The sequence below is a fragment of the Microcaecilia unicolor genome, chromosome 3 (assembly GCF_901765095.1).
Source record: "Microcaecilia unicolor chromosome 3, aMicUni1.1, whole genome shotgun sequence".
Classification (NCBI taxonomy): Eukaryota; Metazoa; Chordata; class Amphibia; order Gymnophiona; family Siphonopidae; genus Microcaecilia; species Microcaecilia unicolor.
This window is the reverse complement of record NC_044033.1, coordinates 48,610,135-48,633,035: the sequence shown is the minus strand read 5'-3', so window position 1 is coordinate 48,633,035 and position 22,901 is coordinate 48,610,135. Positions and strand designations below refer to the sequence as shown.

At 42.8% G+C, this 22,901-nt stretch overlaps 1 protein-coding gene across 1 annotated transcript in view; it reads left to right on the top strand.

Moving 5' to 3' along the window:
- The window catches only part of LYST (lysosomal trafficking regulator), a 347,836-nt gene that overhangs the window by 248,089 nt on the left and 76,846 nt on the right, over nucleotides 1–22,901 (top strand). The window contains exons 37-39 of the mRNA XM_030195890.1: nucleotides 1,481–1,536; nucleotides 6,986–7,138; nucleotides 11,742–11,986. Of these exons, the coding sequence (XP_030051750.1) occupies nucleotides 1,481–1,536; nucleotides 6,986–7,138; nucleotides 11,742–11,986 (454 nt within the window). The remainder of the gene's footprint in view (nucleotides 1–1,480; nucleotides 1,537–6,985; nucleotides 7,139–11,741; nucleotides 11,987–22,901) is intronic.

The following is a 22,901-nucleotide window of genomic DNA, read 5'->3' as shown; positions in this document are numbered from 1 at the left end:
TGTGATTTCGTTAGAAAGGAATTTCCTGAAGAGATGAGCTTTTGTTTATTTTCGCAGTGTTGGGTAGTTGTTCGTGCCTTTTAAGTCTTTCGGTAGAGATATCCAGGTTTTGGTGCAGACATATGTGAAACTGGTTATGTGTAGATTTGTATCTTAGGCCTTGGCATTGGGATAATGAAGAGTTAGATAGGATCTTGCATTCTTGTTTGCGTTGCATATTGGTAGATCTATCAAACTATGCTATATGATTCTTATATTCTGCTCAGTTCAAAAGAGATTCTGAGCGGATTGCAAACAATAAGTCCTTCAGGAGAATTTACAATTGCATATCTAAAACATTGAAACAAAAAAAAATCTTCCTCATCAATTGCACATATAAAATATTAATTACAGTTGTATATCTAATACATTGAGAAGTATCTTTCTCATCAAATACATTCTAACTTAAAAACACCTTTCTCATCAAACAAAAAAGACTTTAACGCTTTCCTGAAGGAATAATATTGTGTTGTTCTCCAAATTTCTAAAGACAGTCTGTTCCAAAGCCTAATTCCCTGGTGTAAAAAGGAACTCTCTATCATGATTTTCTTCCGAACACCCTTAAAAGATGGATAATTTAATTTCAAACAATGTTCTAATCTACCTGAGGAAAAGGCCAGCCATTAATTCTGGAGTGAGGCCGAAGATTATTCTGTGGACCACGGTGCATATCTTGAAGGATATGCGTGCTTAGCCAATGTAAGTTTTAGAGTAGTGGACTTGCTCTTTTGAATTGTTTTTTTCCGATTATAAGTGTAGCTGCTGTGTTTTGTGCTGTTTGTAGTCTCTTTAGTGTTTGTTCCTTGCATCCTGTGTCGATTCCGTTGCAGTAGTCTACATGGGAGAGGACCATGGTTTGGACGTGTGCGGAATACGTCTCTGGGGAGATGGTTCTTTATACGCTTGAGTTTTCACAGTAACTTCTGGAATTTGGGGATGGGTGTTCCCATGGCGTTGATGTTTGTGAAGCGTTCAGTATTGTGTGGTAATGTTAGTATTAGGCAATGTGGCTTTTCTATGTTTATTTTTAACTCTTCAACATAGTCACATTGGCTCCATATCACCACCACCCTACCTTTGTCAGCTTTTGTAATGGCCACTTCTTACTTTTTAACGGTTTCAAGAGCAGCTAATTCCTCACAAGTACAATCCTGCTCATTTTATAATTTTGTGTGCAAAATTGCACACACAGGTTACAGAATAGTGCCAGTTACGTGCATAACTTAGTTTCATGATTAGATGCAAATTGAAACTAATGACCAATAATTGGCGACTATTGGAGTTAATTGGTAGTTACATGCGTAACGGTCCTTAGGCTGTATTCTATAATGCTAGCATCTAAATTCCATAGCATGTAACTGCGAGAGGGGCGTGGATGTGGGAAGGGCAAGGGGTGTGCTTTTGGGATACTGAGGTTTTATTCATGTACGTTTTTCTTTAGGAAAATCAGGAATGTATTTTGTGGAAGACAGTGCTACAGATACAGTGGAAAACTCTGTAAGTATGCAGTTTTACTTGTATTTTGCTACAATCCTTATTTTATAAACCATAGAGATGTTCATTAATGTGCCTTAAAAAAGTTAGTATACAGTAAATAAATCTAATATATGGTAACCTATGAATTAGTGCTAATGCATGTTAAAAGGCTTATATGTTTTTTTATTAAAATGAATGCATGAAACAAATCTAGGGCCTCTTTTACTAAACCGTGCTAGTGATTCCCATGCCGCAAATGAGAGGAAGCCCATTCAGTTCCTGTGGGCTTCCTCTCATTTGCTGCACTAGGAATCGCTAACACAGCTTAGTAAAAGACGCCCTTAAAAAACTGAAAATATTTGAGCCCTATACACATCCTTAATAAACAGAGGCTAATGGGTTTAAACAGCCTTTTGATATTTCTTCAAATTCAGTTTCTTGAACAACCATGTAAGACATCTTTGTTGAATTCCATTTCTTAACAATTTGTAAAATGCATCTAAAAACAGTTTTTAGTATTTTGGAGAGTTAACACTATCATAATCAAGTCTCCCCTGTATGTGGCCACTTTTCCCATAATTTAATGTGGCCAAGTGCAAAGTTGTGCAAATAGAGAAGAATAATCAGTGGTGTAGCCATAGGTGGATCAGGGCCCACCCTGTTTGGACTCTGGCCCACCCAAAATTATGCACTCTTGCTATGACTTGCAGAGGTCCTCAAACCCTGTCAGCTGAAGATTTCCTCCTTCTCAGGCAGGCAGTGCTCTTTCAAACAGCAGCTCGCAGCACTTGCATTGAGCTGAAACCAGCACCAGCCCCTCTTCACATGCTTAGTTTTCATGCATGCACAGCCTGCTGGCCGTGGCATCAGCTCAAGGAAAGTGCTGCTGGCTTGTTTGGAAGAGTGCTGACTGAGCAGGAGGAAATCTTCAGCTGGCGGGGTTTGTAGATCCCCTCCTGCTCAGGTATTTAATATTGTGGGCTTGCAGGTGGAGGGAGGGATGAAGAGCAGAGCAGAGGGGGGTAGGGCATGAATTCCATGCCCACCCACCTTGGACTCAGGCCCACCCAAAATTGGCTGTCTGGCTACGCCCCTGATCTAAATTATAACTACAAATTAGGGGTCACCATTCAGGAAAAGGATCAAGGCAAGGACAATTAGTTTGAAATCTTCTGCTCAGTTTGCAATGGTGGCCGATAAAGCAAACACATTATTAAGAATTGTTAGAAAAGGAATAGAGAATAAAACAAAGACTACCATTATGCCTGAGGAGGAAGTGACATCACAGACGTGGAGGGGCATTTTCGATATGACGTCTAAGTCTATCTTTAGACGTTTTGCAAAGAACGTCCAAAATCTGAATTAGAAAGAAGTTCATTTTCCAAAAAGAAAAATGTCTATATTTTGCTTTCAAAAATACTGTTTCTAACAAGATTTTGTGCTTTGGACATTTTGTGTTTTGGTCCATTTAAAAAACAAACAAACATCCAAGTGAAAAACGTAGAAAATCAAGCCATTGGGATGTAGGAGGAGCCAGTATTTTTAGTAGACTGGTCTCCCAGACATCCCAGGAGATAAATGGGGCACCCTGCTGGACTTCAAAAACATGCTCCCAGGTACACATCTCACCGCTGCTCCCTTATCTTGTCTGCTGAGCCCCCCCCAAAACCCACTACCCAGAGCTGTACACAATAGCCCTTATGGGGTGAAGGGGGTACCTATATGTGGGTACAGTGGGTTTCTGGTGAGTTTTGGAGGGCTCACAGTTTTCACCACAAATGAGACAGGTAGAGGAAGATAGGGACCAGAGTCCCCCATGCCATGGTGCACTGCACTGACCACTACACTACTCCAGGGACCTACATGCTGCTGTAATAGATCTGGCTCTAACATCTCAGGCTGTTATAGAGGCTGCTAATTCACATTTGTAGGAGGTGGGAGGGATTCAGTGACCACTGGGGGGTTATTGGGGAGTCACCTCTGATTCTGTCTAGTGGTCATCTGGTCATTTAGGGCACCCTTTTGTGCCTTATTCATTATAATCATAGGTCTAGCTCAAAACATCTTAGTTTTAGTCCTGGATGGTTTTGTTTTGTTCCATTATGACTGGAAAAGGTCCAAGTGTTAGGAATGCCCAGATCCCGCCTTTAACACGTCCCTGAAATTCCCCCTTGTGATTTTTGTGAGAAAAACGTCCAAATGCAGATTTATGCCAATTTTTGGACATTTTCTCTTTTGAAAATGAGGTCCACAGTAACATAGTAAATGAAGGCAGATGAAAACCTGCATGGTCCATCCAGTCTGCCCAACAGTCACATTCATTATCAAAGCATTATTGAACCAACAGTCAAACAGTATTATTACAACATTTTCCCATTTACTCATTTTCCCCTCACCCACTGACCCACACTAATACCATGTGAATGTGGTATAAAATATTCATATTTGCTCTTGATCTGTCCTTGCCATTTTCAGGGCTCAGACTATAAAAAAAGTCTGCCCTGCACTGGCCCTACTTCCCAGCTACTGGAGTTGCCGTCTAAACCCATTCCAGCCAATCCTGATCTATCTGGAGGAGTGGCCTAGTGGTTAGATTGGTGGACTTTGGTCCTGGGGAACTGGGTTCGATTCCCACTGCAGGCACAGGCAGCTCCTTGTGACTCTGGGCAAGTCACTTAACCCTCCATTGCCCCAGGTACAAATAAGTACCTGTATATAATATGTAAGCCGCATTGAACCTGCTATGAGTGGGAAAGCGCGGGGTACAAATGTAAGAAAAATAAAATAAAATACACGGGACACAGACTGTAGAAGTCCAGCATTGGCCTCACTTTTCCACTGCTGCAATCAAAGCCCATTCCATCCTATCCTGTCTTCTACGGGACACAGATCATAGAAGTCCGTCCAACATTTGCTTCACTTCTCTGCTACTGGAGCTGCTGTTTAAGCACCACTCCTGCATATCATAAATGATCTTATAACTGTTGATGTGTTAAGTTTTGTTTTGCTACTATTCTCTTTCTGTTTAGGGATCCTTTGTGTCTATCCCATGCATTTTTGAATTCCATCACTGTTTTTCTGTCCTCCATTGGGAGGGCATGCCAGTTGTCCATCACCCTTTCCGTGAAAATGTATTTCCTACTACTACTTAACAGGGTTACGCAGCGCTGTACAAATTAACATAGAGGGACGGTCCCTGCTCAAAGAGTCCCTGATGTTACTCCTAAGTCTACCACCCCACAACCTCAAATTATTATGTCCTTAGTTTTACCCCATCTCCATCTCTGAAAAAGATTGGTTTGTAGATAAATACTATTCAAGTATTTAAATATCAGTACCATATCTCCTTTATCCCTTCTTTCCGCTAGGGTATACATATTCAGGTCATAAGAATATAAGTATGGCTAAGTATGTCCTTAGCAAGATATGGCCTCCAGAATTGAACACAATATTCTAAGTGTGGTCTCACCAACGACTTGTACAAGGGCACTAACACCTCCCTTTTTCTGCTGGTGTTTCTTCTCACTATGCAGCCCAGCAACCTTCTGACCTTGGCTACCACTTTGTCACATTGTTCGCAGCTTTGAGATCCTCCGACATTATCACCCCAAGGTCCCTCTCCCAGTCCGTGCATATCAGCTTCTTTGGATTTTTTACTCCGTTAATGCATCACTCTGCACTTCTTCACATTACATTTTAACTGCCAGACATTAGACCATTCTTCTAACATCTTCAGATCTCTTCTTATGTTTTCTACTTCCTTCGGTGTTTCCACTGTGTTACAAATCTTTGTCATCTGGAAAAAGACACACTTTTATTTCAAAGGCGTCAGCAATGTTACTCACAATATATTAAGCAGATTCTGCCCCAGTATCGATCCCTGAGGCATGCCACTACTCTCCTTTCTTTCCTCCTAGCAAATTCCATTTACTACCACCCTCTTGTCAGTCAACCAATTTCTAATCCAGTTCACTACTTTGAGTCCTAACTTCAGTCTGCTAAGTTTATTGATGAGACTCATATGAGGAACCATGTCAAAGGCTTTGCTGAAAACCAGGTAGACTACATCTAGCACGTGTCCTTGATACAATACTCTGGACATCCAGTCAAAGAAATCAATCAGATTCGTTTAGCATGATTTTCCTTTGCTGAAACCATGTTGTCTCAGATCTTGTAAGCCATTGGTTTACAGGTAGTTCACTATTCTTTCCTTCAGCAGAGCCTCCATTATTTTTCTAACCACTGAAGTGAGGTTTACCCACCTGTAGTTTCCAACTTCTTCTCTGTTACCACTTTTGTGAAGAGGTGCCACATTCGCTCTTCTCCAAGCCCACAGAATCTCTCCTGTGTCCAAGGATTTGTTAAACAGATCTTGAAGAGGACCTGAAAGAACTTTCTCTTCTCATGCAGTGGTTTTTTTGTTGTTGTTTGTTTGTTTTTTAACTTTTTTTTGCCGATTTTCAGCTTTTTCTCATCTAGTCCTCCTCAGCCTACTGGCTACTTCTGTTCCGATTAATTCCTTTATTTAGGTTTTTCAGCATTTTTGAGGCTTTTGTTTTATTTTTTTTTGGACACTTTATTATGAATTCATGTTGCCCTAACATAGAATATATAAGAAAGAAAGAGAGAAAATAAATAGGAAATCTCCCAACAGAAGTATTTATTATTCCTCCATTGGCTTTTTTTTCTCTTCTTTTTGTTTAAGAGCATCCCATAGCTAGGAATTTTTACTTACGGGTACTTCTGTAATGTTTGTCCTTTGAAAAAGCAAACTTGCTTTCCTGTGATAGATATTTCAAAAGACAGCAAAGTCTACCCACTTTCCTGTGAGTTGACTTTCTGCTAAGCTTAATATAAGACCAAAAAGAGCTGTGCGTGATGGTGACTACCAGATTACCATTCACACATTCAGTAAAAATATGTGAAAAGTTCTGGAAGTTTCTAAGGAGGAGATCTGTCCTAAGCTTTATCAGGTGATATCATTCAGGTGCAGACTGGTTAGTCTGCTGCCCTTGGAAAACACTAGTTAAAAGTAAGCGGCTTTGTTTTTCCTCAGGCACGTTTAAGTAGAGGAAGAAAAATACACCAAGTACATGTCATTTGCAAAAGTATGTGGAGTATTTCTCCCTTCAGCCAGCTGCCAAAAAAAAAAGCAAGTGCAAAATATACAGGCCGTTCTAAGGGGCATATGGTAAATGAATTTTCAGAAGGAAAGTACTCACTTTAATTTCCCTGAGGAAATTTGGGTTTAATACATGTGCTAAATTGCCCATGTAGTTTCCAACTTCTGATGTGTGGGTTGTTTAAAAATTGGCCCCTTTCTAAGCATTTTGGGAACAGAGATACATTACATGAAGAGATCTCACATAAAAAGAATACTTTAATTTGTATGTAGCTTTAATACAGATCACGTTTCAGTCTTGCTAAACATTGTTTTTAATAAAAACTCTTTAACTATATATTTTTAAAGACTTTCCATGGAGAAACTGAGCCAGCATCATTTTCTTGGACTTATGAAGAAATCAAGGAAGTTCATACACGTTGGTGGCAATTAAGAGACAATGCAGTGGAAATATTTTTAACTAATGGCAGAACTCTGCTTCTGGCATTTGACAGCATAAAGGTATGGTAAATAGAGGTTTTCATGCTGACATATAACATAATACTTGATCAAAATTAATTTTGTGTACACATAGCATACATACTATACAGAAATATTTTAGAAAAATGAATATTCAGATGCAGAATTTATATAGGCGAGCACTGGCATATGAAATACAGAAATGTATGAGATATTGGAAATGAGTTAGTCATTTTCACATTCCCTGGTGGGTTTGGCAGATCTAATCTGTGGATCTCAAGCTAGAATCCTACTAGTTGCAATGTAGGAAAAAGAAATCAGTGAATAACCAGAGTTCTAAGAGGGAGCTGTCTTATAAAATTACAACATGCTTAAAAGTGTGTGTGGTGCAGTTAGGCATGTACTTGTATGTGACTTTAGAATAGGCATGCTCAAGGGAGGAGTTTGGGCTAAAGTGTGGTTCATTCCAAGTTACGAGAGGCAGTGGACTATTGTATCGTCTTATCGAAGTCTGACAGTGAGAGACAGAGAAGAATTACTCACCTGTTAAGTGCAATTCTACATAAGTGATCTCTGTCATGTTGTATGAGAGAAAGTTTTTACATATAAAAGAGATGACAATGGGAGAGCCAAGGTGGCCACAGAAGCATAGAACGCTCTCTGACTACCGTTCATGATGGTAAAGAAAAAGGGAAAGTTGAGGCTCTTTCCCTTAGAGCCTCAGCCACAACCTTTGACTCTCTCAGGTCCAATGGATACTTACCTTCAGCGGTCAGGTTCAATATCTTTGGCAGTTGGTGTGTCGTCGGCTGCATGTAGCTTCGACTCTGAGTTATCTTTGATGCCCGACTTGCAATTACCTCCGTTACAACCTTTCTTGGCAAGTCTTGAAGTCCCGGCTATGGAGTAGCAGCCGAAGCTGCTGGAGTCCTCTGTAGCACAAGGGAAGGTTCCTGGGACACAAGGAATAGTGGTTGTTCCACCTCCAGATCAGTACGCTGGGAGTTTGTCTCTGGGGGATGCCTCAGCAGACCTAGGAACAAGCCGTGGATTGACCCTGGAAAAAGGTACTGTTTCACAGGCTATACCATCTGAAATAGTTCTCAAGAAGCTTCCTGTGTTTAACTTAGAGACTGTTTGGACTGTGGTGTCTGATCTTAGTATGGCTCTTTTAGTACAGTTTGCCTCTATTAACGTTGGTATCCAAAATAATTTATCAAATATAACAAGTTGTCAGAAGCAAGTTGATATGTCAAGAAATTTGGAGGAACATGGCCAGGTTCACAATATAACAATATTTTGTCCCCACAGATTTGGCTTTTGTGGGTTTATTCTAGAAATGATTTGTATATTGTATAAAGATCCCTGGGTTCATGTTTTAATGAATGGCATCCTCTCCCCTCAGTTTAGTCTACAAAGGGGCACATGCCAGTGTTGTCTTTTGTCCCCTACTCTGTTTGTCCTATGTATAGAACCACTGGCCCTTAAATTTTTGGAGGCCCCAGATAGTCATAGGATAAGGGTGGCCCAAAAGGAGTTCAAATTAGCATTATTTGCAGTCGACTTGCTGGCAGCTTTTCAAAGACTGAAGTTTTCTCTACCAAGAGCCTTAGGTTTGTTGATTGGTTACAGCCAGAAATCTGGCTTGTGGGTACATCTAGATAAATCTGAGGCTTTGTGCTTGACTAAGGACTTAAGTAAAACATGGTTGGGGTATTCCCCCTTAGCTGGGCAGTTAAAATGATGAAATATTTGGTTTATATAGTCCAAGAAATTTGTTCAATATATATTCCTGTAATATCTCCAAATTAATGCGGGAAACTAAAAGGTTCTGTGATGGGTGGCAACATTTCCCTCTTTCGTTGTGGGGTCTTATACAGTTGTTGAAAATGATCTTATTGCCAAAGTGAATGTACCCTTTACAACATTTGCCACTAATTAAACTGAAGGGTTTACACAATTGGAGCAAGCTGATTAGATGATTTATATGGGGCACAAAACGACCGCATGCTTCTCTGTGAAAATTGCAACTGCTTCGCAGGGAGGGAGGTCTGGGTTTGCCAGACTTTAGAACTTATAATTTCGATTTACAATATGCCAGAGATTGGGTGTTTCAACCTTCAGATTTCTGTGATATGGAATTTGAAAAGGAGATAGGTGAATGAATAACATAAGCTAGTAACCTTCCTGCATTAAAAAAAACAAAACATGTTTTGATTAAACCTGTGCAATGGGCATGGACTTGGTAGCAGGTGTAATTCCCGATATTGTTCTTTTAGGACATACATGTTTAATCCCTTTCTGAAAGGGATTAAACATCTGTGAACTTTCCACGCTCTTGTCCCATCCAAGATATGCCCAGACCATGCCTCTTTGCCATTTGCATGCACTTGGGTTTGATACGTGCATATCCTGGCTTTGTAAATAGAGAGTTGCACAAGGACACAAATTTCATGCATCCCCGCTCATCCCCACTGGATTCAAACCCATACCCACCCGTACCTACTAAGATCCATTCCATTCCCACCCATCTCTGCAATTAATCTCTTCCATACCCACAAGAGTCAACCCTATTATTTACTTACTCGCAGCCCTCCATTTCCTCCTGACCCCCAACAGCCTCCTGCGTTTTTTTTGTGTGGTATTCACTACTCAACCAAAGAGTGTTCCAATCCTCAATCTGGTGTTCCAACTTCTGGTTTCTTCAGGATTCCCTTGAACCCCATTCCCTTGCAGCTCTCTGAGTGTACAATGGGGACTTAGATGTTTGTTGCAGATAAACATTTAAGGGCCTAAGTGTATGTGCCCTTAAAGTACCATATGCTAACTGCAATGTGAAGTCTATGCCTTTCCACATCCAAAACCTGCCCTTTTCCCACCCCCTGAACAGCATGCAGTTAGTGTGTGCTGTCATGACTGCGCAGCAACATTTAGCACACCCATGTGTTAACAGTGTACACATGTGGAGGAGTATTTTTGGTATGACGTCTAAATCCAATTTTGGACATTTTGGGAGAAACATCCAAAAATCCAATAGCAAACATGGCCATTTTCAAATCAGAAAATCGTTCAACTTTTTATTTCAAAAATGTTCATTTGCTACATGTTTATGTGCTCAGTGCGTCTATCTTTTAGGAACATTTTTGAAAAAAAGGTCCAAGGGAAAAACGTACAAAAACAAGCCATTGGGATGTATGGGGGACCAGCATTCTTAGTAGACTGGCCACACAGACATCCTAGCAGAGCAGTGGGGCACCCCAGGGGGGAACTTCAGTGGACTTCACATAAAAGGTCCCAGGTACACATCTCATTCATTACCCCCTTATATTGTATGGGGAACCCTCCAAATCCCACCTAAGAACCTACTGAACCCAACTGTACACCACTACAATAGCCCTTATACCTGCAGGTGTCACTTATATGTAGGCACAGTAGGTTTTTGGTGGGTTTTGGAGGTCTCACACTTTCCACCACAAGTGTACCAGTTAGAGTGGAATGTGGGCCTGGGTCCCCTTTTCTACAGTACACTGCACCGACCACTAGGCTACTCCAGGGATATGCTTACTGTTTCTTTCACATCTTTTGGGGGTGGGAGGGGGACAGTAACCACTGGGGGAGTAAGGGAGGTCATGCCTTAATTCCTTCCAGTTGTCATCTGGTCATTTAGGGCACCTTTTTGTGACTTAGGAATGATTGAAACAGGTCTAAACCAAAACATCTAACTTTTAGCCATGGATGTTTTTGCGTTATTCCATTATGGCAGAAACATGTCCACATTTTGGGAATGCCTAAGTACAGCCCCCAACACACTCTTTGGGATTTGTATGCACTGTAGAGAAAAAACATCTCAAATCTGAGTTTCAAAAATCATGATTTGAAAAATGTTCAAATGCCACATTATGCCAATTTTGAGACATTTTTCTCTTTTGAAAATGAGCCCCTTAGACTTTTATCTTAAAAGCCCCATTCCTATTTTGGATGTGCATGGTCTGACATTACACATGTCACACATCTAAATCTTTGTTTTAGAAAGTCAGGATATACATGTCCAAAATCCAAATACATGTATATGGCAAGGAGGCATGATCTTGGATGTATTTTGGGCAGGGCAAAAATACATATGGCAGGATTTACACCTGCTCCCAGGGAAGTCTACATTAGAGAAAGTTGCATGCTTGTGCAGTTCTTCACTGCCCCTTTAATCCCCCCTAGAGTTTTTTGCCCCTTCTATGACAACTTCAGAAAACATAGATGTGTATGTTTCTAAAGTGGCTGACAGACACATGTAGATTCTTTAAATACTAACATAACACATGAATGTGCTGGCTCATACATATTTATGTTGCCATGTTGACTCCATTGATATTTCAGACATTGATGCTTGTAAAATGGATGTTCCACAGCTGGTGTACACATGTCCATTCCTGGATGTATTGTAGATCTGTTTCTACATTGGCAGATAACTGTTCTAAAATACTAGCGGAAAGTGAAACATCCCGATCTGGTCATCTTGATTCTTATTTGTGCGTCCTTTCTTTCTAATATCCACCTTTTAATAATCAGACCCAATTATCTTGGACTTATTAGAAATGTTTATATATGTTATTACTTGTGAATACAACAAAGATTTTTTTTTTTTTTTTAGGTCCGCGATGATGTGTATCACAATATCCTAACAAACAAACTTCCAAATCTTTTGGAGTATGGGAACATTACAGCTCTCACTCAGCTGTGGTGCACAGGACAAATCACTAATTTTGAATACCTGACTCACCTAAACAAACATGCTGGACGCTCCTTCAATGATCTTATGCAGTATCCTGTATTTCCATTCATTCTTGCTGATTATACTAGTGAAACACTTGACCTAAGTGATCCATCAATTTACAGGTGACTTAAAAGTAAATTATTTGTAAAAATAATTGTATATACACTCTACATGCTAACAGAAAAAGTCTAGTTTAATTTTTAATGAAATTTGCCAGAAATTTGTAATTTTATTTTTATAATCTGGGTACCTCCTCGCCTTGAGAATCCAGTTGACCTTTACCCTGTGCTTGCACTCTAAAGTAATGTTGCACAAGCAGCTATCATCAATTTTGGCAATAAAGGTCAACACAGTGGTAATAGGTACAACACAAATGAGGACCTGGTTATCATATTGGTCCAACAGAATTTGTAGAAGTAAGTGTCAACAAACTAATTACATTGCTCTGTGATGCAAGTTTCAAGTTTATTCAGTTTTGATATACTGCTCTTGCGGAACCTTTCAGGGTGGTTTAAATAAAATAATCATATTTAGGTATGATTTAAGTATTCTGTACTGTTATTCTCACCCCCATCTCAGAAAAGATACACGTAAACTAGACAAGTATAGAGAATAATAAATGATACGATAAAGGAGATAGAAGGGCTCCTTTGCAAAGAATGTTTTGAATTCTTTTTTGTCCTTCTAACTGCAAATAAATCAACTGTAGAGAAAAACGTTTTTTTAAATTGAGGCAATTACAACTAGTCAGATCCTATTTCAATCAAGGTGCTTTTGCTTTGTTGGTCCAGTTCTTAATATTACCTCATCTTGATTATTATAATGTCCTTTACTTGGGTTTATCCTCTAAGCGTCTGAAAAAACTTCAACTAATTTAGAATACCTCGGCCAAATTAATTTTTACTCAATAAATTTAGTAGTATGTCACCCGACATAGCTACATTAGTTACCTGTACATGAGAGGATCCTTTTCAAATCAGCCTGCTTGATGTTTATGATCCTTTATGGGGTTACATGTCAACCATGGTGACATTGTGACTGATAGCATCTCCCTGGGAGGAGGGTGGGGCTGAAGCACTTCTGGTGAGGGGAGGACTGTGAGTTATCAACGGGTGTGATCGTGGAGTGCTAGAGAGCTGGGGTTTTGATGCTGGGGAGTTATATGGGCTGCACTCATGGAGGGAAGGGTGTGATCATAGGCAGAAGGGGGAGATGTTTGCAGTGAGTAGCCAGTAAGGTGATGTAAGAGGGTAGCCCTTATTGCACTTACTGGCAGTTGTCCTGCACTTATTCATGATGCAGAGCAGATATAAATCCCGTAGTTTATCTATTGAGTAATACATGTGTATCCCCTATAAAGAATTGAGAAGTCACATGTAAATGCTAATCCTGCCCTCACTCCGCTCATGGAATGCCCACAGAGGTAAAAGCCAGCTTTCTGAAATTGTTTTTTTTACATGTAAGCTATATGCATGTTCATATCACGAATAGGAATTCGATAAAGCTTACACATTTTACTTAACAGGAGCTGCATAATTAACAGCTCTTCTTAGAAAGAGATAAGTCCCAAAGCTGAGTTTCAATTTCTAAATCTTGTTCAGCTAATATGGAAATATTTTCATACCACCTCTCTAAATCTTCCTATATCAATTTTCAGGCACACAGTCATCATACAATCAACTAAAGAAGTTATATAGTCCACCTTCACTGACCATCAAATATTCATACCATGGAACTACTTCATTACATAGCCTAGAGCAATGATTTTCAACCCATGAGATAGATCTGTATGCTCTGCCTACTTAGTTTATAAATCTATCTCATGCATACTCATTTTGGATATCCTGAAAACCTGATAGTCTGGTATGCCCCGAGCACTAAAATTACCAATTACAATTAAAGACTCCAGTCTAATATTAATTGTAGAGATAAATTCAACATTGAGGAAAGGGTTATTAGTAAAACAGAAACAAAGTAAATTGTGTCCATTTCAATCAGTAATTTCTATCATTATCATTCATTTACAAAATAATACATGGTTTGGCACCTGAATACATGTTGGATTTAATTGATTTACCAGCTCAAAATGCAGCTGTAAAATCCAGAGAATAATTATACTTCATTATCCTAAATATCAATACATCACATTCAAGTCTATATTATGCAAAGATTTCTCTCACATAGGCACTAAATGGTGGAATGATTTACCAGATGAAATTAAACAAATTTCTAACTATTTAATATTCCAAAAATTTCTGAAGAATTTTCTCTTTGAAAAATTCCTGAAATAAGTATGTTATCCTTCAAATTCTAGTATTGCTATAAAAGCCTATGAACTCTACCTAAGTTGCTCTATCAGATTGATCTTTACATCACTGTTTGTATCTGCTTTTACTTAATTGTTGTAAGCCATATAGAGCTGAATAATTGGTATTCGGATGTGGGATATAAGAACCAAAATAAATTATGTTGAAGAACCTATTAATTCACTAAGGTATTTCTGATGAGCAATATCACTTCATTACTACTACTACTACTATTTAGCATTTCTATAGCGCTACAAGGCGTACGCAGCGCTGCACAAACATAGAAGAAAGACAGTCCCTGCTCAAAGAGCTTACAATCTAATAGACAAAAAATAAAGTAATCAAATCAATTAATGTGTACTGGAAGGAGGAGAGGATGGTAGGTGGAGCTGAGTGGTTACAAGTGGTTACGAGTCAAAAGCAATGTTAAAGAGGTGGGCTTTCAGTCTAGATTTAAAGGTGGCCAAGGTTGGGGCAAGACGTAGGGGCTCAGGAAGTTTATTCCAGGCGTAGGGTGCAGCGAGACAGAAGGCGCGAAGTCTGGAGTTGGCAGTAGTGGAGAAGGGAACAGATAAGAAGGATTTATCCATGGAGCAGATAAATCCATCTCCCTGACTGCCAATTCTGGGTTGATGGTCAACAGCACAACCACAAGGGCAAGGCTGATTTAATACCATACCATGACTCAGTTGTACAACAAATATCAGATATCTGAGTCATAACCAAATTATGCAACAACTGGATCTTGTTCTTGACAGTGAATTAAGTACGGAATATCCAGTTAAAAAACTTAGATGGTAACTTGACGGCATCTTTAATTACGGGTAGGTAAGTCAGACACCGCATAAGAGTGTCACCTCTAATCAACCTTCAATTTCAAGAGTATCTCAGACCAAAGGGCTCATGTTTGCCTCTATTTGTTATTGTTTATTTATTTTAAAACTAGTAAAAAAAGGCCCGTTTCGGTATGAAATGAAATGGGCGCTAGCAAGGTTATCCCTCTCTCCCTCCCTCGCTCTCTCCCTCTGTCCCCTCCAAGTCCCACGGCCCCCTTTCTTCCCTTCCGATTTCCAGGCCCTCCCCTCCCTCTGTCCCTCCAACGAGTTCCAGTCCCCCCTCCTCTCTGTCTCACAGACACGTCCTTGCGATGTCTCCACCCACGGCCCTCCCCTCCCCGACACTGACCCTGCCCATCCCCCTATACATGCACATCGCCCCCCCTCCAAAATCGCCAATCCCCCTCTGCTACCCTCCCCCCCTCTTACTGGGGTCCCGGCGGCAGCAGTGAAGAGCCTCCTGAGTCTGCTGCCTTCCCTTCTCTTCGCTCTGATTCTGGTCCCGCCCTCATTTCCTGTTCCGCAAGGGCGGGACCAGAATCAGAGCTGAGAGTGAACAGAAGGGAAGGCAGCAGACTTGTGAGGCTCTTCACTGCTGCCGCTGGGACCCCGGTAAGAGGGGGGAGGGGAGAGTAGCAGAGGGGGGTTGGCGATTTTGGAGGGGGGGCGATGTGCACGTAGGGACATCTCTGCAGCTCCCGCTGTTCTTCAACACGTGTCTCTCACTGGGATCGTAACCCCCTGCTGACGTCAGGCAAGCAGGGCTCTACTGCTGGCCAGTGACGTCAGCAGGTGGTTACGATCCCAGTGAGACACTTTAGAACGTTCACATAGCAAATTATTATATTAGATGTTTATACCCCCTGCCTACCACTAGGTTGCTTACAATATTAAAAAATAAAAACATAAAATTCTAAATATAAATATTAAATCAAAACATCCACAAAACAATATCAAAACACTGAATCAAGAGAGTCATGACAGGAAAACTATCTAGAGTTACCAAATAACTCAAATACTAGTGAAAACTTGCACGTACAAGTGTGTCTTTAAAAGGTTAGAGCTCAGCTTGGAAAACAGATGGCTCAGATGAGATATGATAGAGGTCTGCATAGTCCTGAGTGGCGTACAATGGGTAAAAATGAATCAATTTTTAAAAATCTTTCAAAAAGTACAAAGACTAGGGGACACAATGAAGTTACATGGTAATACTTTTAAAATGAATAGGAAGAACTGGAACTTGTTGCTGGAGGATGTAGTTACAGTGGTTAGCATATCTGAATTTAAAAAAAAAGGTTTGGACAAGTTCCTGGAGGAAAAGTCCATAGTCTGCTATTGAGATAGACATGGGGGAAGCCACTACTTGCCCTTGGACTGGTAGCATGGAATCTTGCTACTGTTTGGAATTCTGTGAGGTACTTGTGGCCTGGATTGAGCACTGTTGGAAGCAGGATACTGGGCTAGATGGACCATTGGTCTGACCTTAACAATGGAGGTGAGAGTCACTCCCTAGGGAATGAGATCTCTTTAAGCCCGGATGCCCGATCCCCGCCACAGTGTCAAGCTCCCCGGTTTCTGTGTCTGATTGGTGGGCGCATGAGTGTGCTATGGCTTCAACTCAGATTGCAAAACAGAAAAAAAGCACACAAGGGCCTTCAAAATTGGGACAATAGGTGATAATTCAGAAAATGACCCGACACGGGTCGTGCTTTGGTGTAATTCCGCTTGTGTCAAGGGTCAGAATCATTCCAAACTTCTAATGGTGTCTTGTGGAAAAATGACAAGGCTTAAATAAAGATAAGTGTCACTCAGATTGTCTGCAGAATCGCAAAACAGTATCGCCGCTTCTTGATTAGAAGAATGCCGTCGGTAAAGAAAATACTGCTAAAACCAGATTGCAACATTTCCAGGCCAGAGTGGTACTGCTGTGTCAGTGGCATTAGAACAAGTATGTGCAGAGGAGGGAGAACAGCTTCTAAGAGGGAAGATGACTAGAGCCCTTCCAAAGGCCAAGTGAGGAAATGTGGCTGAAGAATCTGATTTGAGAAATTTTACCATTATAAGTCTTCCACATACTCTAGTAAAACAGAAAGACAAAGACATCTGAAATGTCCGTAGAGAATATTTTGTTAGCTACCTCCAGTTTAGCATAGACAGCTATCCCTGTAGTGAAAGACCTAAAGGTTCAGATTTTAGATTTACAGAGAAGATTGCAAAAACTAGAAACCTTTGAACATGACTTTCTGGGATAGTCTCTGAGGAGCTAGAAGATGTACAATGGGTGCAGGATGTTCAAGAAGTGATACATAAAGATATTAAGAGTTTGCGTTTGAAACTAGAAAATGCAAAAAAAAAATACTAGAAGTGTGAATTTGAGATTAGTAAACTTCCCATTTGATAGCAAAATCTCTCCGAAAGACATGTTAAAAATGTATTTTGCTGAGGTCTTTAAAGTTGGATTTGGAATAAACAAATTTAAACATAAAGTTGGATTTGGAGCAGATTCCATTGATTTTGAAGGCTTATTTTCTTTAAAATCAGCGTCGTTATCAAACCATAATGGGAAACCGTACTTAGACCCTTTGGAAGCTGTACCTGAATCTGTGCAGTTGGATGATGATAAGGCAACAATGATAATAGCTGTGGGTAGTAGCTCAAATAGAGACTGGATACTACTACTACTTAGCATTTCTATAGCGCTGCCAGGGTTACGCAGCGCTGTACAATTTTAGCATGGGGAAGGACAGTCCCTGCTCAAGAGAGCTTACAATCTAAAGGTTACAAACTATGTAGTCAGTGTAGGTAACTTACAACTTATGTAGTCAATGTAGGTAGCTTACAATCTAAAGGTTATAAGCTATGTAGGGAAGGTGGTTAGGCGCCAAAAGCAAGGGAGAAGAGATGGGCTTTGAGTAAGGACTTGAAGATGGGCAGCATGACGTATGGGCTCGGGAAGTCTGTTCCAGGCATAAGGTGATGCGAGGCAGAAGGGGCGGAGTCTGGAGTTAGCGGTGGTAGAGAAGGGTACAGATAGTAGTGATTTGTCCTGAGAGCGGAGGTTACGGGTGGGAACATACAGGGAGAGGAGGGTAGAGAGGTAAAGGGGGGCTGCAGATTGAGTGCACTTGAAGGTCAATAGGAGAAGCTTGAACTGTATACGGTAGCGGATCGGGAGCCAGTGAAGCGACTTGAGGAGAGGGGTGATATGAGAGTATCGATTCACGCGGTAGATAAGACGTGCGGCGGAATTTTGGACAAATTGAAGGGGGGATAGATGGCTAAGCGGGAGGCCAGCGAGAAGAAGGTTGCAATAGTCAAGACGAGAGGTAACGAGCGAGTGGACGAGGGTTCGGGTGGTCTGTTCAGAGAGGAATGGACGAATTTTGCAAATATTAAAGAGGAAAAAGCGACAGGTCTTAGCTGTTTGCTGGATATGGGCAGAGAAGGAGAGGGAGGAGTCGAAGATGACTCCGAGATTGCGGGCTGAAGAGACGGGGAGGATGAGGGCGTTGTCAACAGAGACGGAAAGTGGGAGAAGAGGGTTTGGGTGGAAAGACAAGGAGCTCGATCTTTGCCATGTTCAGTTTCAGATGCCGGTTGGACATCCAGGCAGCGATGTCTGAGAGGCAGGCCGAAACTTTGGCCTGGGTTTCGACTGTGATGTCGGGAGTGGAGAGATAAAGCTGGGTGTCATCAGCATAGAGATGGTACTGGAAACCATGTGATGAGATCAGCGAGCCCAGGGAAGAGGTGTAGATCGAGAAAAGAAGCGGTCAAGGACAGATCCTTGAGGAACCCCAACAGAGAGCGGGATGGGGGTGGAAGAAGTGCCGTTAGAAAATACTCTGAAGGTGGATCAGGTGGACAGGGAGGAGCTGGATCAGGCGGACTGGAGCAGGCTGGATCAGGCAGACTGGAACAGGCTGGTGCAGATGGACTGGGACAAACTGGATGAGCTGGGTCAGGCGGGCTGGAACAGGCTGGAGGAGGCGGACTGGAACAGGCTGGTGCAGATGGACTGGGATGAGCTGAATGAGCTGGGTCAGGCGGGCTGGAACAGGTTGGAGCAGATGGCTGGAACAGGGAGAAGCTGGATCTGACGGACTACGGCTGGAACAAATAGGGAGAAGCTGGATCCGACGGACTACGGCTGGAACAAGCAGGGAGAAGCGGGATCCGACGGACTGCAGTAAGCTGGAGCAGGTAGTAGGTGGGTTGGAACAAGCTGGAGTAGATGGCTGGAACAAGCAGGGAGAAGCTGGATCCGACGGACTGCAGTAAGCTGGAGCAGGTAGTAGGCTGGTTGGAACAAGCTGGAGTAGATGGCTGGTATAAGCAGGGAGAGGCTGGATCTGGCTGGGTCGGGCGGACTGCAGCTGGAACAAGCAGGGAGAAGCTGGATTCAACGGACTGCGGTAAGCTGGAGCAAGTAGCTGGAACAAATAGGGAGAGGCAGGAGCAGGTAGCTGGAACAAACAGGGAGAAGCTGGATCCGACAGACTGCGGCTGGGCGAGCTGGGCGGCAGGACTGGAGCAGGTAGGTGGAACAAGCAGGGAGAGGCAGGAGCAGGTAGCTGGAACAAACAGGGAGAAGCTGGATCCGACGGACTGCGGCTGGGCGAGCTGGGCGGCAGGACTGGAGCAGGTAGCTGGAACAAGCAGGGAGAGGCAGGAGCAGGTAGCTGGAACAAACAGGGAGAAGCTGGATCCGACAGACTGCGGCTGGGCGAGCTGGGCGGCAGGACTGGAGCAGGTAGGTGGAACAAGCAGGGAGAGGCAGGAGCAGGTAGCTGGAACAAACAGGGAGAAGCTGGATCCGACAGACTGCGGCTGGGCGGCAGGACTGGAGCAGGTAGCTGGAGCTGGCTGGAACAGGTGGACTGGAACAAGATGGGGTAGAGGAGAGCTGGGCAGCAGGGCTGACACACTCTGGAACAGGCTGGATTAGGTGGGCTGGAACACTCTGGAACAGGCAGGATTAGGTGGGCTGGAACAGAGGAGAGCTGAGCGGCAGGACCGGAACACGCAGGAAAAGACGGAGAAGACGGACTGGAACGATCTGTGGCAGGAAACAAATCAATTAGCTTGCCGTCTGGACCTGGAGCTCCGTTGAGGTTTAAACGGTGGTGCGTTTAAACCTGGACGAGTGGTGCTGGCCGGCGATGGAGTCTCCCGGTCGGGCGCTTCAGGCGCTGCCACGCGGGCAAGTCGCGTCCGCGTGGACGGGTTGATGGGCAGGGGTGCCAAGCCTGGTTCCTGGCGGGCTCTCTCCTCGCTCCGCTGTGACTCGATTCCCGGGCAATTCCTGCCGGGGGGGGGGGGGGGCGCGGCGGCGGTGCGAGGGTTCCCGGGTCGGCGAGGCTGAGGCCTGGTCAACCAGGGTATCCACTCGAGAGGATCCCTCCCGGGCTGTTCTGCCGAGGAGTAGGCCGTCGGACCGTGAGCTTCTGGAGCGACTTCAGTCCTGTTCCGCAGGTGGTTCACGTCCACGTGGCGTATTGATCTCTGGTGTGTTGGGCTTGTAAGCGCGCCGGGCAAACCTTTTCTTCCCCCTACTCTGTGATTCCCGGCCTTCCCTCTCCTGTCTAACTAGATCGGGAATAGGTGTGAGATGTGAGTGGGGGAATCGCGGGTCAGTTCCCGGTGGCTCACCTCAGTTCTCGAAGAGCTGAAGTCAGATCCCGTAGCATCAGCCCCTTTTCCAGGGTCAGCGGGATCTGCAGAGTGAATCAGTTCGTCCCAGTGCTGTTGCTTCGCTACAGGAGGCAGCGGTGATCCGTCGGGACTGTTTGTCGCTTTGTTGCAGTGGCTCCGCAGGAATTATTAGTCAGCGGGCCTTTTCTTTGTCGCGTGGTCCGCTAGCCGCGTGAATTGCTAGGCCGCTCCGTTCTGAGTTTGGGTGGTAAACGTGGGCGCTCCGGCCGATTGAGATACTCAGGTATTGCGCTGCTCCTCTGGCCCCTTTCGGGCAGTTCTCCACTCAGGTGAGGTGCGCAGATGGTGTTCCTGCCGCTTCGTGCTTCTATTCTTCTGCTGGCAACTGGGGTAGTGGATACTCAGGCAATATTTAAAAATTGTCAGAATATGTTTAGAAATATAAGAGTGTCAGTATTTCCTGATTTGTGTAAAGAAACTCAGAGAAGGAGGAAGCAATTACTGTTACTAAAGTGTGGAGTCCTTAACTTAGAGGTAATCTTCTTTCTGAGATTTCCCTGTAAGTTTATTACCACCTGTCAGGCTACTAAATATGTACATTGGGATCCAACACACTTGACCTTTTTTTTTTTTTTTTTTACTACAAGAAGGCTTTCTAGCCCTCCTTAGTAGATTCGTGAGGGGGTTAGTAAATAATGTTCCTCTCCCTTAACAAGCTCAGGCTCATCAAAAGATTTCACTCTTCTTTATTTCCTTCATTTACATTCTTGAGTCCCATTATGGACTATAGTAGGCTATAACAATAATTTATTTATTTATTTATTACATTTGTATCCCACATTTTCCCGCATAGCAGTAGGCTCAATGTGGCTTACAGGTTCTGGAGAGGAGAGTACTAACTCCGGGAATATATACAGAGTGGAAAATAGAGTAGCAGTAGGTGAAAGGAAGCTGATAAGGTTCCGGAAAAAATACAACTCTGAGAAAAATATATAGTAACATATAGAGAGAAGTAATCCCAGTAAGGCTGATAAGTCTCCGGGGATGGGACTACAGCTTCTAGTGAGCAATACAGAGTAGGATAAGGGTAGAAGTACACTTAAATATAACTGGAGTGGTAAAATTCGTACAGTTTGAAGTAATAGGATTATGTGGAAGGGGTATTGTTCATTTCTTAGTTCATGTGATTCATTGTTCATGAATTCAGGTCTTCTGGGTTGGCTTTCCGAAAGAGGTGAGTCTTGAGGTCTTTTTGGAATTTTAGATGGGTGTTCACAGTTCTAATGTTTCTAGGTAATGAGGAAAGGAGGAACAGGGGTGATATGATACAGACGTTCAAATATTTGAAAGGTATTAATCCGCAAACGAATCTTTTCCGGAGATGGGAAGGCGGTAGAACGAGAGGACATGAAATGAGATTGAAGGGGGGCAGACTCAGGAAAGATGTCAGGAAGTATTTTTTCACGGAGAGGGTGGTGGACGCTTGGAATGCCCTCCCGCGGGAGGTGGTGGAGATGAAAACGGTAACGGAGTTCAAACATGCGTGGGATATGCATAGAGGAATCCTGTGCAGAAGGAATGGATCCTCAGAAGCTTAGCTGAAATTGGGTGGCGGAGCAGGTGGGGGGAAGAGGGGGTGGTGGTTGGGAGGCGAGGATAGGGGAGGGCAGACTTATACGGTCTGTACCAGAGCCGGTGATGGGAGGCGGGACTGGTGGTTGGGAGGCGGGAAATACTGCTGGGCAGACTATGGTCTGTGCCCTGAAAAGGACAGGTACAAATTCAAGGAAGGTATACACATATGAGTTTGTCTTGGGCAGACTGGATGGACCATGCAGGTCTTTTTCTGCCGTCATCTACTATGTTACTACGTTACTATGTTAGGTAATGCGTTCCAGAGCTGGGTGCAAATGTAGGAAAAGCTGGATGCATATGTTGATTTGTATTTTAGTCCTTTACAGTTTGGGTAATGCAGGTTTAGAAACGTTCTTGATGATTCGATGATGTTTCTAGTTGGTAAGTCGATAAGTTCGGTCATGTAGGTTGGGGCCAGATCATGGATTGTTTTGTGGACCAGAGTGTAAATTTTGAAGGTTATTCATTCCTTGATTGGTAGCCAGTGCAGTATTTTGCGTAGGTGTTTAGCACTTTCGAATCTTGTCCTTCCGAAAATGAGTCTAGCTGCCGTGTTCTTCGCGGTCTGGAGTTTCCTTAAGATCTGTTCTTTGCATTCCGCATAT